At 39.1% G+C, this 18,739-nt stretch overlaps 1 protein-coding gene and 1 long non-coding RNA gene across 6 annotated transcripts in view; one reads left to right on the forward strand and one right to left on the reverse strand.

Annotated features, from left to right (window-relative positions):
• Positions 1-13,870, reverse strand: part of LOC122881800 — a 79,340-nt gene extending 65,470 nt beyond the window's left edge. Inside the window, exons 1-3 of one of the 2 annotated variants that reach the window (XR_006379228.1) lie at positions 13,626-13,870; positions 13,309-13,443; positions 2,817-2,956 (exon numbers count right to left, since the gene is read on the reverse strand). This is a non-coding gene — a long non-coding RNA (uncharacterized LOC122881800). Of the gene's footprint in view, positions 1-2,816; positions 2,957-13,308; positions 13,444-13,625 lie in introns of those variants that run through there. The other variant, XR_006379229.1, reaches the window with a different exon arrangement.
• The window catches only part of myom3 (myomesin 3), a 62,389-nt gene that overhangs the window by 8,290 nt on the left and 35,360 nt on the right, over positions 1-18,739 (forward strand). For 3 of the 4 annotated variants that reach the window (XR_006379227.1, XM_044208412.1, XM_044208411.1), the window contains exons 3-8: positions 2,855-2,959; positions 8,668-8,821; positions 10,117-10,274; positions 11,451-11,543; positions 11,950-12,038; positions 15,745-15,789. Coding sequence is in view for 3 of the 4 variants with exons in the window: in XM_044208412.1 (XP_044064347.1) it covers positions 2,855-2,959; positions 8,668-8,821; positions 10,117-10,274; positions 11,451-11,543; positions 11,950-12,038; positions 15,745-15,789 (644 nt within the window). In the remaining variant the exon portion in view is untranslated. Of the gene's footprint in view, positions 1-2,854; positions 2,960-8,667; positions 8,822-10,116; positions 10,275-11,450; positions 11,544-11,949; positions 12,039-13,896; positions 13,996-15,744; positions 15,790-18,739 lie in introns of those variants that run through there. The other variant, XM_044208413.1, reaches the window with a different exon arrangement.

Genomic DNA, 18,739 nt, shown 5'->3' on the forward strand with positions numbered 1-18,739 from the left:
AAAATTAATGCTTCTTTGGTTACAAAAATGCCTTTCAGCTTCATTGCTTCAAGTGACCTTGTCGTTAACAACAAATACCCCTCTCCTGTTTATAGAGGTGCACATAGAAAAGGTCAGCTCCGTTTATTGTTGGTGCTTTAAATGGAGAGCTTATGCTTTAGTGTAGGCTTACACATATGTGCCTTTTGTCTGTGTGTGTGTCTGCATGACTATGTGCCCATAATGAAGAGACTACTTTAAGTCCTTACAGGAAGAGACAGCAACTGGCAGGGCTTCTGATTTAGATTCACCTTCTGTACGTGTCCAGTTGCTGCTCTGTGGGTTTGGTTCATCATGTTATGTTTGTGTTCCAGTTCATCAACTGGAACAAAAACAGCTCTACCACGAGTTGACAGACACATTGTGGATAAAAAAATGAAACATTGCAGACAATTGCATGCTATGATGACGCAACAATTAAAAAATTGCCATTGTACTATGAACAACTTATTGGCTCAGATCCAAAACCCTTTGGCTCGTAAACAGCACACTGTCACCATTTGCCTGTGCTCACATCAGCAGCCCATGTTCCTCCTGATTATATAAGCTGCCTATAGACAATAGCGTGTGTGTTTGTACACCAGTGATGAAAAGGGGAACACACTTGAGAGAAAACAGGTCATACTGCCCTGCCTGGGCAGCTGGATTAGGCTTTGCACCCTACACGTGGGAGGCAACTAGTAGATTAATCAAGTAAGTTACCGTTAGGTAAGGAGTTAAGTGTTAAAAACTAGAGCCCAATCGATATGGGATTTTTGAGACCGATACCAATTTTAGAGGGGAAACATTCACCAATTACCGATGTGGCGGCCGATATGAATTTTTGAGCTGAAATGAAAAAACAACACCTTATTTGGACTGTGCACCGATTTTGCACCAATATATGTCTATCTGCTTTCTTAAACAAATAACTTTATTAAAAGAATATTTAAGTTAAATATTCTTTTTTAATATGCTTTTTTCTTGCTTATCAAAACATGTCATCTGTAGCAATATTTCGCTGTCAGTCACAAACATTAATTCATGGTTCGCTGCTGTCGAGTCAAGAGATAAACAGCACCTCTGCTATAAACGTTCAGGGAAACGTTCAACGTATCCGGGGAAAAAACAGGCTCCTGTCACTGCAATATGGGGACGTTATTTATTTACTTTCCAGCATTGCATCTCACCAACTAGGTAACAATGTAGTGTGAAGTCAACACTCAGACTCAAACCACCACCGAACCATTATCTGCTGAGCTGCAGAATGATGGAGATGCTCTGATGCTCACCTTTCAATCTGCTACTGACTGACAAACTATAACGCTAGCTGGCTAGCTAACTCGCTAACACAACAAACAATTGTGATAAGCATGAGTGATGTGACGGTTGCCAGGGTCAGAGTTATATTATATTTATATTGAAAAGGGAAAATGATGGATTCATTGTTTATTAACTTTCCAGCAATGTATTTCACAAACTAGTTAGCAACTTACCGTGAACACAAAGTTTTGACGCCACTACGTGTGCTCAGCTGTGCACACGCACTACTACATGTGCTGCGCGGTGCTGAGAGTGTTGTAGTGATAGAGACGGCCCACATTTCCCAGCATGCACTGCCTAGTGCCGAAAGCAGTTTGTTAAGTTAGCTGCCTTATGTTCCAAAATACAAATGTTATTTTGTTAGTGTTTGTAATGTGTCTGTTCAGAACATGGTGGTTTGTGTTGGTAGTTGGTTGGCTGGTTGGTTAGCTGGTTTTTAGTTAGTGAGGTGGCTGTTACATTTCATGACACCAGCTGTATTTTACTGGTATGACACGAGTTCTTGAGTGCTGCTTCTTCTCTCTAATTTTACACTGCTTGCCACTGTAGTGACATATTAACACAATAGCCTACTAATATATTATAATATCAGCCAACTGATAAATTGGTCAGCTCTATTAAAAACATTGCACCGTGTGTTTCCTAATAGAAAACAAACTGAAGAGACTACATACAGTTTATGCCCAGCAGCTGTGTAACACAGAACTGTAGCCTGCACTGACAGCATTGCCATTGTAACTGATATCTTGTTCTTAACTGTCATCTCTTGTTTGTCAAGGGAAGATGGTTGAAATTATAATACATAAAACACAAAAAAAACTATTTTGTATTTCTTATTTGAATATGAGCTGAATCTGAATCTGCAGAAAACACTTTAGTTTATACTGATCAGTGACAAATCTGCTGTGCCACACACAATGAATCACTCTTGGTGGCTTACCCCTGAGCTGCACAGCTTGACAGAAGCAGTTCATGTTTTTTTGTTTGATTCTGGTTTGTCATTGTTTACCTTGCTAGTTCTTCACAACTGGAGCGTGAGACAAAAAATATCCATTAAAGCTATTTTCCATCTGGAGATAAGAGTTGCCAGTTTTAAACTGAATCCCTGGAGTGCTTGAATAAATGAAACCTCATGTATGATTTAATTAATTAATACATTTATTTGTTTATTTATTATGTTTGCCTACATTACCAGAGCTCTCTCTGATGTATGGCCATCTCTGCTTTTCAGACATAGAATACGAGAACCACTGCTGCTTTCTAGTGGCAGAGGAGAATAATGAACTTGATCTGATGGACTTGAGATTGGATAATATGCCATAGACCATGACCAAATGAATAGGCATGCTAATATGAACACTCAATCCTTCCATCAACAGAATAAATAACTGTGAAGAATGACGAGAAAATATCCATTTTTTAAATCTTTCACCTGTGTCATTTGATCATATGCAAGATATCTTGTGTTAATCAGGCTTTGTTTTATGTTTCCAATGTTCTCTGAATGTAACAGCGATGAGGAAGCCTCCTACTCGGATTTCTATCCCATCATCCCCGCTGACCTGATGTCCGTCAAGGAGATCCTGAACATGGACAACTTCCCCCGCCACAGAACCTGGTGAGATATAAGATCCAGCAGAATATATGGCAGATGTTTTTGTTGATCATCAACAAGATTTGAGGGGTGGATGATATGGATAAAAGCCTCTACTAGGGTGTATGTAATTTTTTATCACAGTATCAATATTTTAGTTGCAAAATTGTTAATGGTATATTAATGGATCAGACGAGAGAATAACACTCCTGAAATTACCCTGACACAATCATCTAGAGAAGATGTATCAGTCTGTTGGAGTACAAAAACACTCAGTACACAAGTGATTGTACAGCGGTGTTACAGAGTGGAGTTTCTTCCCCTCACAAATGATCTTTGGTACACAACCCGACAACAGCCAAGTTTTATTTTGGCCTGACATCATGGAATTAACATTAATTAGCGACAGCTGATATGACCTGCTGCTGGGAACGTGTCATTTTAATGTTTTGTACGGTGCTAATAAGAAAGACACAGGAAAGTTATTCAAAAAAGATTTGTAAGCATCAGAGCTTATAGCAAATCTGTATGTTTTGCTAATCTGGGTGTCAGAACTCAGTCACTTGCACCAGCCAAATAATTTTTCACATTCACACACATTCATTTTCACTCGCATAGTGAGATGCTGCACTGTAGGCTAATGTAAAGGAGAGCAGCTTTGACATATTAGCTAGCTGAGGCTGTAAAGAAAGAAATTACATACATACAACTGATACGTTTCCAGCAGGGGAGGTACATCTTAAGCAATGCAGCAAAACCAGTTAATATGATAAAAACATTTTTCAAAAGCCAATGTTCCTACAAATCAAAGCATGGGGCAAATTCAGATATTCTCTATCGGCAGCTCTCACAATTAACGGACATTTTGTAGACCAAACAATTGACTGATTAATCAAGAAAAGAATCTGCAGATTAATTAATAATGAAAATAATCATTAGTTGCGGCCCTACTTCTAATAGCCAAGTTTCACAACAAAGAAATCAGTGAAATCAATTAAAATGTTCTCCATCTGCAGCTCTTATCTTGGGCACATTATGTTTATTTCTTATTTTGGATTAGAGTCTTTTGTGGGTACAAAATGGCAACAACTGTGGATGAGTCTCTTCTTCTCATGCTGAACCAAAGACTATAAGCAAGCCTCCACTTTTCTCCAGAGGACTTCCTTCCTGGATGATCTGTGCTCATCATAAAATTCTGCCTCTCCATCAGTAGTCACAACCACATCCTCTCTCTCCACTTTATTTGAGAAAGTGGGGTGGGTCAAGATTCACTGGTGCTTTGCCCTGCAAGCCATTGACAGCACAAGAGCTTTTATGCCAACAGAGAGTCTCAATAAACAATGGAAATCAGGGCTCTTTCTCCACTCTCATCTGTCTGTAAAAAGGCCAGCTGGGGACTTGTCCCATCATTTGCTGTCACATGGATGTCATAAAACCAGTAAGCCACAACCAACCATTCAACTGAGTCATACAGTGGAACCTTTGTATTTGTATTTTTGTACTGATGGGGAAGAGGAAGGAGCCTGACATCCTACTGGTAGAAAATAGAGTTATCTATTCTACTTGTTTAATCGATGGACAGAAAATGAATCCCCAACTATGTTGATAAGTCATTCTTCGAGCAAAAATGCCACACATTTTCTAGTTCTAGTTTCTCAAATGTGAGAATTTGCTGCTTTTTTGTCTTGCATTGCAGTAAACTGAGGATCTTTGGGTTTTGGACTGTTGGTCAGACAAAAAATGTTATTTGAAATCATCAACGTGGGCTCAAGTTATTTGTGATGGACATTTTTTCACTATTTTCTGAAATTTTACAGACCAAATGTAACCAAGAAAGAAATTGGCAGATTAATCACTAATGAAATAATTGTTAGTTGCAGCACTGGAAGAAAGTTGTAAAGACAATGAACTTTAAACATCAAACTTCTCTAAAAGATTTGATAATGCAGGACATTTAAATTATATGTTATTACCAACAGAAGTAACAGGTCAACTGAAAAATTACCAGACACTAGAAAAAAGTAAGCACTTGGCTGGTAGCTGGACTAAATAATCCTGCCAGTACAGAAAGTCTTTAACTTATTAGTGAATCAGAATCTGAGAGGATTTTGTTCATGACATGTGTGAGCCATCCTTTACTTTTTAAGTGTCTTATGAACATGTTGCCAGGACAGGATTACTGCTCAGCTGTCATGGAGAGGATGTCATATATCTAAAAATAAGTCCCAGAATAGTGGGGTTTAGGTCACCCAGAACAAGAAGCAAGGGGATGATTGTTGCCTCTTGTGACAGGATTTGCTTTACCAAAATCCCTTTTCTACTGTAGGGGCAACTTGCCCTGTCTGGGTCACGTAGGATCTGTGTTGGGACTCAATAGCACGTTCACATTTGGAGGCTTAGTGGCAGCATTTGGATAACTCATAGTATTATTAGACACTGGTTTTTATTTTAGATTTGACTTGCGTAGCATGCTAGCACTGGCGAGCGTTCACATCACCAGAAAATTAAAGAGCCTGCAGATTCGGTCCCATGAGGGGAAAAAAAAAAAAAAAAAAGTGTGTTGCATGAGGCCTGAAACTAATGATTATTTTCACCATTGATCAATCTGCCCATTATTTTCTCAATCGTTTAATTGCCTGGTCTTTAAATCTCAGATTATAGGGAAGAATGCCCATAACAATTTCCTGACGCCCGAGGTGATGTTATCAAAGTGCTTCTTTTGTCCGACCAACAGTCCAAAACACAACAACATTCAGTCCATTGTCACATAAGAGTAAGAAACAATGCAATGTGAGAAGCTGGAACCAGGGAATGTTTGGAATTATTGCTTGGAAAATTACTTTGACAGTTAATTGCTGAATCAAAATAGTTGTTCTGAACTTTGAGTCATTGCTGTCTCATAACTTTTTGTGTATTCTGTAGTAGGCCAACTACATTGCTAGTTGAACAAAAGTGTCTGCATGCAGCTTCTTCTGTTTTCTCCAATTCATCCATAAATTGATTAGACTCTTCTTGTGTCAAAAGGGATTTGACATCTCTGGTGTGTGTAGACTTCATCATCAATGCTAAAAATAGCACAGACTTCTTCTCCTTCTTCTTCTAAGTGGCTGGTAACAGTAGACAGATGGACAGACAGCGGTCACAATGAGTATTGAAGGAGAAGATGGGTAATGCTAGAAGATAGAGTTGCCAAGGAGGGAGAGTGAAAAGGGGGGAGAAGTCATTGAGGGTGCAATCACACCCTCTTGAAAGACAAAATACATCTGACAGTAATGAGCCTCAGCTGCAGTGATGTGGCCCTGCTAACTTGGCATCTCATTAGGTGCCCTCTACCATGCCACCACCACAACCCTCCTTCTCATCGAGTGTCTATCCTATCCGCTAAAGTGCTTAGCTCTAATTCATTGGTCTTCTCTCACCTTCATTTTTTTCCCCACCTGTTCGAGCCCTCTACCTCTTGAATTAGCAAGGTCAGTGCCCTCTGAGGTGCAATTTCTCCATGTAACCTGAATTCTTCACAAATCTTACCCCCTTCAAAAGTGCTGAGACGAATATGGTGTGGACGGATATTTTAGGATGGAGGCTGGAAATCTCGTAATGATTGACTCCTCCCAGGATAAGAGAGGAAGGACGGAAGGATGAAGTTGAAAGCTCTCGAGGATTGGCACACTATTTCTGGAAGGCCTGAGTGTTGCACGATGGGGGAGCATGACATTTGTTTTGATTTGTGTGGAAATGAATGCGCTAGATCTGTGTGCTTGTTGGCAAGTGTGGCTCCAATTGGACATTGCTATCTGATTCACATAATGGTTTCGCTACTATCTTCTCCTCATGGTAAGGGGTAATATAAATTATGAGGCTGATTTATCCATGCCTGGTTTGTCTTGCAGGAGGGGTTTGCTGTTCTTTGCACCAATAAGCAATATTAAAATTTCCATTTGGAGCAATAATTAAACCATAAACCCTTTCATACCCACTGACTTGAAGTGTTCCAGTGGTTCATTCCCTCAAGGCTTAAAATCTCTGCGCCCACAGAGATTAAAAACACTGACAGGCACACTTTACTAAAACGAGCCCGTGGCAGAAAAAGTCAAAACCATGTTTCTGAGCGTCTGGGAGTGTGAATTTGGGTGGGTATGCACTTGTCTGCATATGCATCTATGCATGCACGTATTTATTTGCAAATTTATTCATGCTGTTTGTGCATTTTACTGAATTATCGCAAGCTTTTGTAGGGCCATTCATGCTCTAGTGGCCATCAAAGCTCAGAAGTGTTTGTGAATATTTAAGATTCTGTCTTCTGTTTGTTGTGGCAATGTGTGTGTGTGTGCGTGTGTGTGTGTGTGAAGTACATGTTCAAATAATTAAGCCCTGGGGACTGTCAATCAAAAGATGGTTCAGGCTACACACCCCTCTGGCGATGAGAGAGAGGAGTATTAAAAAGCTGCATTTAAAAAATCAGGCAAAATTCATGATTATGCGTGTTGGAGTGCGTATACTTCCATGCATATGGAGGAACTGCATGTACACAAGAAAATGTGCGATGCATATACATATGACTATATTTACACCTACAACATACCGTACATACACACGTGTATATATTACAGACTACCTGAGGGCTTCACTGACGTCTGTAAGATACTTCTAGTTTTATTTAACAACCTTTACAATGAGCTCAGAGCACAGGTTCAGCAGCCATAGAGCTGGTGGGGATTCACCATGTTGCTTAACGACCCCTATATACCGAGAACGTAAATCAAAAACAAACCTTGAACCACAGCCCCCAGTTACGACAGTTACCCTACTTACTATGCTGTCCAGAAAGGTAAAATTTGTTTCTTCTGAGTGAATCGACTATCACAACCCCCTGCCATCTCCATGATAACCAACTTGATGAGAGGGAAGTGAAGGAGGTCACACAGGCAGTGACAGCAACGATTTGAACTGTCCACAACTGAAGGAGTCCTGGAGAGGCACACATCATCATGTGAGAGATTTTAGAGAACCAGCACTGCATCTCCTCACAGTGATGTGAATCATCAGTGGCAGCCAGGCTTGATATTCCACTGATAAAAGACAGACTTCTCAAAACCTTTGAACGTGTGTGAGAATGGTGCTCATGTGAAATGACACGTAGGTATAAATGGAGCAGCAAACCACCAACATCACCACTGAGCCTTTTAAACTACAGACTGCCAAATATCACAAAACCAGCATTTGTCTGCAAATGGACTGGGACAGAAAAAACATTTATGTGTCAAAAAAAAAAAAATCTATGTAAAATTGCTGTTTTGCTTCTCTCACAGGTCGACCCGTGTTGTTACATACCATGTTCAAACCTTTGTCTGAATTGCTGTCTCTGCTCTTGTCACTTCCTTTGATGGAGGTCTGAAATGTTTTGACAGCATACTCAAAATTTTCAAGTGAAGCTAATTACTTCCTTTCTAGACTTGGTTGAAAAAAATATATACACTGTAAATGTGTGTATTAACATACTTACTACAATTCTATATTATATATGAATTGGTAATTTGAATGTTGCTGCTTCGCTGTAAAGTTATATGCCTGCAACAATGTGTTCTGCGTCTGCATTCACCCTTATTAGCTAAAAAAGAGGAAGTACAATTACAAAAATAACAGAAAAAACAATAGTCCTTCATATATAATATATATATATATATATATATATATATATATATATAAAAAAACTTTGTGCTGTGTTCCACCAGGGAAATCCTGAAGGAAACTCTGGCTGCTGATGAAGAGTATCACAGAGACAAGTGGACCCTGTTTGGGAATGAGGCTGAGAAGGTGGAGCTAGATGTGATCAGGAACCAGCATATGTTACGCACACGCGTTGACACAATGGCCCTTCGCAAGCAGGTAAAAGTCAAGTTAAGTCAAGTGACGTATAACAAGGACTGCCTCGTATTCAGCTTTGTCAAAACAATAGTTAACTTATATTCTCAACCTTGTTCATTATGTTCTCAACCATGCAACATCAAGGTTTAACAGTTAGCGGGTTTCACAGCAGTGGAGGAGATGATTTATTGGAATGAAAACTTACAGAATCTCAAGTTTCAGTGATATATAGTTGAGAACCACTGATTTTAAATAAGCCTTTAACATGGACCAAATCTGTTCGGTACAGGACGTTCCGTTTGTGACTTCCTCGGATCGGTACGCCCTGTGACCCAAACTATTACTGTTAAAATAGTCTGTTTATGTTAACTACTCGCACACGCAGAACAGAGAGAGAGCAAGAGTTTTACCCAGAACGTTGTGGCAGTGCACCACTTGCTGTCTATCAGCTGTAGCATGCTAGTCGGCTGAGGCCGGTTAGTCAAGCTCATGTAGTGTCGCTGCCGGCGAATGGTAAACACAAATGAGAGACCAGAGCTGGAGGATCCTCCCTGACATTTAGATCCTATGTATGGGAGCATTATGTTTTCCCGGTTAGTTACGATTGGCAACGATTGTGTTGTGAGTGTCAAACTGTATGTCGACATTGTTCAACTGAAGTCAGGTATATCTGTGGAAACACTTCAGACATGTCATTCATGATGGCATCACCCAAATGTGATTAGCGGAACGAGACAAAACCAGACTGGAAGGCGAGTCCTTCTCCCCACAGCGTTCAGGCAGCCTCTCACTGCAGATTATTGACAATATGACAGTATTTGAGTGCATTAACTGTTACAGTAAGAATCATGGCCAATGAGCCATGTTTACATTTTTCTAAATAAATACAAAAATAAATATTTTTGTTTTCCTGCTGTACCGAAAACGTACCGAACCGTGACCATAAAACCAAGGTACCATGAATTTTGTGTACTGTTACACCCCTAGAAAATTGTGGGCAAATTCCATCCTGTTTGGTAAATAAAACTATTTAAAATATCTAGTGTTTATTATCCAGTTTTTTTTTTTATTTAACAGCCATTGCAACAGAGTAAAGTATGCTACTGCCAACAGTTTATTTTTTGTGTTTCCTTAGTTTATTTGTTTCTCTTATTCTGTTTTAATGACTTGAGAAGCACTTAGACGCATGCTGTAAAAAAATAAAGTTTAAGAGATACAGAATGTATTCATCAGCAAAGTACTTTTCATCTTACCTGCAAAATGTATTTATCTGTCATTTAAAAACTTTGCCTTTCCTGGATCTATCTGTGCTCCAGGCAGAGAAGGCGGCATCTGCCCACATGAAGTACCTGGAGCGTCTTAATCAGAAGGCTCCAGATTTTCCAATCCCTCTGAGGGCTCACACTGTCTGGGAGGGCATGACAGTCAAACTCTCCTGTACCGTCCAGGGCTGTCCACCCCCAAAGGTCACATGGTAAGAACTTCTGTCTCTGCTGCTCTCCATTCTCTTGGCCTCCGTTGGCGTCCGGTGATTCCTTTTCTAGAAGTTTCTATTAAATTCTGTTGCTTGGGTCGTACTGCAAACTGCTGTCATTTTAATTTAGTTTCTCGCGTGGTTGGAGTGGGTTAGAGCAGAAAAAGTCTCATGGCCCAAAATTCGAACTTTCAGGGAACAACTACACAAGGTGTATAATGATGAGCAACCCTGATATATCTTACTTTAACACTGTATTAGAGCTGAAACGATCAGTTGATTCATCATTCAGTCAATCAACAAATATTTAATTGACAAAACAATTTGATAAATAACTGTTTGTCATTTATCAATTCTTGATATTTTGCTGCTTTTCTCCCTGCATATTATGATAGATTATGATATTATTTCACCATTTTATGACCTTTTATAGAGCACAAGATAAAGCAATCAGAAAAAAACAAAACAAATTTATCTATAATGAAAATAGTCCTAAAATGTTGCAGCCCTACATTGTGTCCTTAATTCATGACTCATCCATAATACAGTGAAATTCTGTTAAATGCATCATGCGATCATTAGAAGTATATAGTGTGAGAGGTAAGGAGGTAGGTTAGGTTATAAACCTGCACACGCAAGTGATTGAATATAAAGATAGACTCAAAGCCCATGAGTCGCTTACAAAAACAAAAACAAAGTCATGACACTACAGTTCTGAACCCTGAGTTGAATATCGCCCTCTGTATTAATATGAAATTACCTGTGTTAATTCAGGCAACGTGCAAAACTGTCGACCTTGATACTCGAGCTGCTGAGAGACTAGCTGATGAATAGACTGTGTGTGTTCAGTATTCATGAACCTAAGCTGAGATCCAGATAACCAGAGGCTCGTGGGTTTCAGCATCCCATATGGGACTCATCGAGCCCAATGAGCTGCCCTCAACAGTGCCCAGCACAAGACAGAATGAGAGATCAAAGGCCCCCTCTGGCTGTTCTAGATTCAGCCAAACTAACATTTGATTAGTGAAAGACATGCGTAAGCAATCAGTGGGTGCAGGATCATGAACCACCCAAGTGAAGCCTGTTGTTAACTTTTGCTTTGATGTTAAAAAACAAAAACAAAAAAACAACAACAAACTTTTAACACACTGATATATTTCTAACTTCCTACCTCAGGTATAAGGATGGCGTACCACTGAGAATGGCTGACCAACCATGGAATTACAGTCTTCAACAAAAATTTGGTTTAAACTCACTGGAGATCAGAAGGTAGGTCACTAGCTCAAATCTCTAATTAAGGCTGAAAATTGCTGTGCAGAAAACTGTTTGAATGTGACACAGGGGTGTGTAAGATGGGGCATGTGTGGACATGTAGCATGACCATGCCATTGATTGATTGAGAATAAAAATTTAAATTTAAGAAACTTGTGAGGTTTGGAAATTGTGGTGTTATGAGATAAAATGTGGCTGTCGAACTGAGCAATAAATGCTGGAGCTCTTTTGTAAATCTGCTCCATTACCTAAATTCAAAGAATGAAGAGTGTCAATTAAGTTGAGAGGTCTGATGGTAAGGCACCACATCGCTTTATTTCTTTATGTTGTATTTGGGATTAATTCAACCGCCATCACAACAGAGTAAGTATGCCACTGCTAAAAAAAAATGCTATATCCTTAGGTGCGCTCCTGATGATGCTGGCGAGTATAAAGTGGTAGCCAAGAGTCCCCTGGGTGAAACTATGACCTTTGGAAGACTTGTGGTGAACTGTGAGTAGTTTCCTGTTTTCATATCAGCTCCACCTTGCTGGAAAACCATTATGGATAATACAAAAACTGAAATACAAGAGTTCAGTCTTTAAACTGTTAATGGGACACTGAGGTATGATATCAGTAAAAGAAATCACCTGAGAAGCCGCAAGATTAAAAAGGCCATATAACCAGTCAAGAGAGTATTAATTACACTGCAGGATTTCCACCATATGAAGGCTTTTCAAACCTGGTGCACACACACCTGTCCTCTCCTTAAAAACATGCACTGGTCAGCATCATGAATTTTATTTGACACAACTGGTCCATTTAAAACTCCACACACAAACACTACTAAAAAAAAAAAAAAAAACTTTATATATTGATGACACTGCCCCCTAGTGGCTATATTGTATAGGCTTGATATACTGTATGTTAAAGCACAAACAAACCACAAAGCATTTTGTATACAATTAATAATGATAATTGTTTTAATGGCTTATGTTGCATTTGAGGCCATATGAATATCTTATTCCTGTTCATAAAAATCAATTTTGATGAAATTAGTTACTTTAAATGGAAAAAAACTGTCAGAACTGATGAAAGGAAAACTGAAAAAAACAAACAAAAAAAACTGAATTTAAGCACAGTTTTTGTCTAAGTATTAGCAATATTTTATACATCACATAATTTGTCATCTTTAATGGTCACAATCACCTGAAATCGCATAGAATAGGGCAACTTGCATTTAAGTGGAAATTGTTATTCCTGAATTTCAATATTTATTTAGACTAATCTAGAAATACTAATTATGTTTGAGTGATGTCTTAGTTTGTATACTTGCAGTACTTACATTGAAAAAAAAAAAGGTAACTGTCCTGAATCAAACAAAACAAAACTTTAATCAAGACTCTATTGATATGTCACTTACTTAATTTTAATAATAATAATTTTGTTTTACACATGCAATCTTAACATAGTATTATATAAGATAAACAAACTCAGTGAGAAGTCAGTTAAATCTCAGTGAAATGATAATACACGCATAAAAGAACTGCAAGACCAACAAGGTTTACAGACAAGCTTAGAGACCGCTGAAGATTGAAGGAATGACCAAACAGCAAGGCGATCAATAGCACTGACCAGATCAGAGATAGCACAACTACACGCCCAGAAGCAAAACACACCTTACTCACTGCCATCCACAATTCAACACCACTAACAGCGTTGACAAAAATCCAAATGCAAAGAGATGCAGATGTTAAAAAATAAATAAATAAAGCTTACTCACCATTAGTTGAAGTCAGCGAGTGTTGGAGTTGAACCATTTCAGGATATTCATCAGTCATCTGTGCTCTTGCAGGTAACTAAGGTCTCTCCCGAAGGTCAGCAGCTAACTTCGGCCATCTGTTTGTAAGGCTGGCTCCTGGATGTTCAGTGAAAATGGTGTCAAAACCGTATAAACAATATGCATAATATGTCTTGACAGTATATTCCAGCCAGTCTTTGTCCCTCACAAGTGAGCACTTTGTACTTTTGCATATTTAAACAATCTGGGAGACGCTGTAAATAAAACTAAGGCCTGTGGCTATGGGTAAACGGCAGCACCTGTCCAACATTAGTTAGCTCCTTAAGTGTTGGCTTCGGTGAGCAGCAACTCCACTGATTTTCCTCCTCCGGCCGAATTGTTTCCACTTGTGCTTCAACATCTTACCCCCTACTGCTAGTGGAGACTTTGAGTCACAGAAGAAATAATTTAGTTATCCAGCTAACTTAATTTTAATTAGCAGCTCGTGAAGTAGTGCTAGAATCAATTTAACCGAAGCCCCGCCCCCTATCTTGGCAGGTGGTTTAGCTGTTGCTAAGCAACGCACAGTAAAAACGGACGTCGCCTTGTTCCCTTTTCAAAAATGGCGGACGATTTTGTATTTTCTGCATTTCACTCAGTCAGGTTACATGCTACTGCAAGAAGAAAGGGGTATGTAACAAAAGTCGTATTTTAAAGGCGGTCCCGAGGAATTAGCATCAAGTCACAACCCCTGATCTCAGAATTAGTAGAATATATCCACCTGAATTTATGAGTCCATTTAAATTGTTCTGTTAAACTCGGTTGGTTGGAAACACAGACTGTATAAAACAGGTTGGACATGACCCAACCTGAAAAGTGTTATGTTACTTTGTGATTCTAGTGGTGAGAGTAATAGCTGGTGGAGTGCTTAGGTCACAAATGGGGGTTTCATCTGTTCCACTGTCAAATGTTTTTACAGCTTAGGTTTTGCCTTCCTGAAGAGCTGTAACACCTCGCTAATATAGAAATGAATATACTTAAAAGTTTTATGAAAGAAAACATTAACCATTGGTGTGGAAAAAAGAGCAGTGATGCTATTTCACACACCTGATGCCTTATTGGCAAAATGTCCAAATATTGTACTAACACTAGGGAATAAAATTACAGGCAGAAATGCCAAAGATATTTTTCAGGTTACCTAGAATGGTGTTACAAGTATGTTTTTCAACTGTAAAATGTCCTGCTCTGAGACACTGAATAGAATAAAAATTAATAGATATCACCATGTAACTTCCCCAGTTGATTATTTACACAATTATGTTTTGTATTTCACGTTTTCTGAAACGTTATGCTTAAATATGCAAATTAGGCATTATCTAACGCTAACTTTTGGTGAATTTAGGAGAAATCTACAGAGCAAATAGACAAAGTGTAGTAAAATAAACACTTAATGTGTATTTTGGGGTATTTTCTTTCCACTAGTCTGAAAGATGACATGTTATGGAAGCAAATTAGCCCAAGATCTGAAAATTGCATGAAAAAACTATGTTTTTGCCTTCTGTCTTCCCTTAAGGGATCATCATAAGAGTCTGATGTTATGTGTTTAAATTTTGAATGTGAATATCAGCTGATATATTTTTATCAGATTTGTAAACTTTTAAATATCAATATTGGTGTTGGCCTCAGAAATCCAATATTGGTCAAGCTATAAAATGAGCATTTCAATTTTTCCCTTTATTTTGCAGGGGCACAGACATTAATTTATGCCTCCAGGTTGCTGACACTGTCATGGCCAAATTTGACCAAATATCTGTATCTCCATCCTCCATCTATATTGAATGATTTCTAGTTTGGAAGCAAGTGTAGTTTTCTATCCCCATTATCCTAGCTTCTGTATAAATTTGATATTTGGATGAGCGTCAACACCAGACTGAAATTATCAGAAAAACAGATCTCATTGCAGCACTCATGCATAATGAATTACAATGAGGACAGTGGGTGTAGTGGTGACTAATAGTCAAACATCTACAGTGAGCATCATGGCCTCACAGCACTGTGACAGAAACATTCACAGTAATAATGGGGTTTTTTTCTTTGCCCCTTTGAAATGACCCACCCTTTCTTGAAAGGGCTCAGTGCCTGGCAGTAAAGTTCCTTTACGTTGAAGATCAATTAGATGGTCGGTGCTTTAATGAGACACTTCGAGGCTTCTCCTTGCCATCTACATTTCACAGGCTGTCTTTGGTTGATAAAAATAGGTTAAAGGGAATATTAGATGTGACTTGCATAAATGTGGCATTGCCAGGTTTGATATGTCTGCTGTAACTCTTTCAGTTTCACAATATCTCTCTCTGTTCCTGTCTCCATTTCTGACCCTCCCTGCCTTTCTCCAATCTGTCCTGCTCCGCCGCTCTGCCACTCTACCACTCTGCAATTCAGCATATCAAGGAGCCGTGGCTGGTTCAGAGAGCTCACAGACCCCCGGTAAGTTTCATGCAGGCCGCGGGCCTAATGAAAAGTGTCCCCTTTCATTTTATCTGCCACCCTTTGAAATTATTCCCTCCACCAGTAAACGAGGGAGGGCTGGGTAGCTTTGAAGGCTGTGACACAACACTCTGCTCTGCTCTGCTGTGCATGTTGCACCTCATAAAGATATGGATGGATTGAAAGGGAGCAGTTTATTGACGGTGTTTATTTATCATGGGAGTTTATGTTTCTGTGCGGGTGTACATGTCCATGGATGTATGGGTATAAGTAAGACTGTTTGTGGGATACTTGCTGACTTGCTTCCAATTGAGCAGAAACGGCAGTCATGTATATTTAATTTCAGGGACAGTAGGGGATGTATTTCGTTTTGCTCCAAGCTGTGGAGCATCTTTGGTCTAGCCTCCACCATGTGTGGGGATCATGACATTTTCAGCCTGTATTTGCATATATGCTCAGTATCTGATCAGGCAAGCTGTTCATATTTTGCCTTGAATGGGGAGACTGTTGTCACCTGGAAAACAACAGGATTGGCCGTTCAAATGCCTAAAATAACCTGTTTAAGTTGGCCTAAAAAGGGCCCCTTGTGGCAAAGCGAATGATAACTTTTGTCTCTCAGAAGCAAAGGCAGAAGTAGCATGACAATGTTTTAGTGTTGCGAAATCTCTTAGGGAGGAGGTCAGGGTCGATGGATGGGTCAGCCATGTAACTTTGACATGGGAGACCACTGTCAACCATTTCTTTCCAGCAGTCGGGATTCATGTCTTTTGATCATGACCACGATATCTTAACCAAGTAGTTCTTCTTGACCACAAACACAAAAACGAAGTCGTCTTTTACCCAAATTCTTCTTTGGGTAAACCAATTCTTCTTTACCTAACCATAACCAGGTAGTTTTAGTGCCTAAATTTAACCTACCCTTAACCATAGCAGTGGCAGATCAGAAAACAGGCATATGAATATTTATTGTAAATGTCATATTCATTTTGGAAGGCGTGATGTGGAAGTGATGTTGTCCTGGGGCACAAGATCATAAAACGCTGATATGGGTCATTTGGAAAGCACTGACAAATGACATAATCTATTGTTTAGTTGGAGGACTTGTTGAGAATGAGAGTGACAGTTCTTGTGATTACTTTTACACCCTCACCCACCACACCTGTGAGATTTCCAAGTTTGCTTTATCTATTAAAATCCTTGGTTTTGCAACCTGCGTCTTATGTCTGTAGCTTTAGCCATCATTTCTGTCATGCTTATGATTATGAACACTGTACTCAACAACTTTATTGCAGAGACTCAGCTAGAGGCTGCTTTACAACTGAGAAAACACACAAGCAATCAGACAATATTTTCTAAGTTCACTGTTGAACCATATAAACTAAACCACTTACTGGAATTTGGAAGTAAAAATGAAGGTGAACATGATTAAGTTATGTCCTAATTTTGCAAAGATACATTCTGGTTCATCTTGGATCTACAGTTCTAATTGTTAGCCTAGCTGTGCAAACATTTTACAAAGAAATATATGTTTCAAATGCACATTTTCACATTCAGTAGTGTAGGGATATGTTTAACTGTCGTCTGCTTCTTTGACCACTTGCTTGAGTATTGAATGTCACACGTTGTAAAATGGAATTTTAACTCTATTACTCTTAGATTTGGCCTTAAGTCTGAGTAGATTGTAAATCAGCTTTTAAAATGAAAATTATGGTTCTTGCACACCGAGAATTATCTATCTGTGCCATTTTTTATTTTACGTTTTTTTTTTAAAGAGGAGACAAAACTGCCAAAGTAAGGTCAACCTACACACATCTAATTTGGACAAATATATATACAGATCATCATTCCTTATGCAGGGATGTCTTTATGACTTTAACCAATATCTTGCGAATACACCAGTGCTTCTGTAGGTGCAATACAATACAATACATTCCCCACACACTCAGAAATTAAGTGGCAGTCATTTTGAATAAAGCTTTATCAGCATGTAATGGCATCAGAGCCTGCGAGAAAGTGCTAAAGAATTACAACCTGCCATTTTTATATAACTGATACTTGATTATCTCATATGAATCTCATATGAGGTAAATGTGGTAAATTTATCTTAATCATCATTGTGCTGAGGGAAGCATGGGTTTGAGCGTTTGAATGATGGGAAACAAAGATCCAAGCGGTGTGTTTTGATAAAGTTACGTATGCTCCTGTGATAGCATGGATTGCTAAGCAGAACAAGATCATTATAAGAAACATGTCACAGCCTCTCAGATTCATCCCAGTGAATGGGATTTGACAAGACCTCGTGCCACACATATCTCTCACTTCCAGATTGTATTGCTTCAGTGCTTTGACAAGTGAGAGAATGGTAGTGGATGGAATAACTTGTCAGGAATTGTTCACTTTTAAGATGTCACATCTTCAGCCTTTCTGCTGTCTTCTGTTATTTCCTCCAGGGTATGCCTCTCCTGACTGTCCTTTGTTTCTGTGCGCTCTTGGATGAAGCAGAGGGTCTTTGTCTATTATGGCTATGCAGGTCTACATAAGATGGTCTTTTTTTAGTTAAATAAGATCCTCTGGGTTGCTTTGTTCAGTTTTACTCCCTGCCACTAATGAGAGAAACTGAGGAAGGAAGCTTGTTACTGCTAGCTTGCAGAGAATAATGAAAAACCGGTCTTATTGCACAAATGTACTCAATGGTATAGAGACATAAGAGCTTTTTTGACCAGGTTTGGTGACAGAGCTTCGGGGGTGTTATGGAATGAGTTCTCATTTCTTATCATCCGGAATCAGCATACTTTTTCCTGCCTGCCACTTACCTCCTGCACATCCTCTGCTTCCTGATTCCTCTCCTCTTTACCTGTCATGCTTCTTTCCTTTGTAGTGGTCCAAAGGAGGAGCAATTTCATAGTCCAACATCCACCCAAAATTATCTGAAATTATGTCTGGAATACTT

The sequence above is a fragment of the Siniperca chuatsi genome, linkage group LG9, assembly GCF_020085105.1.
Source record: "Siniperca chuatsi isolate FFG_IHB_CAS linkage group LG9, ASM2008510v1, whole genome shotgun sequence".
Taxonomy (NCBI): Eukaryota; Metazoa; Chordata; class Actinopteri; order Centrarchiformes; family Sinipercidae; genus Siniperca; species Siniperca chuatsi.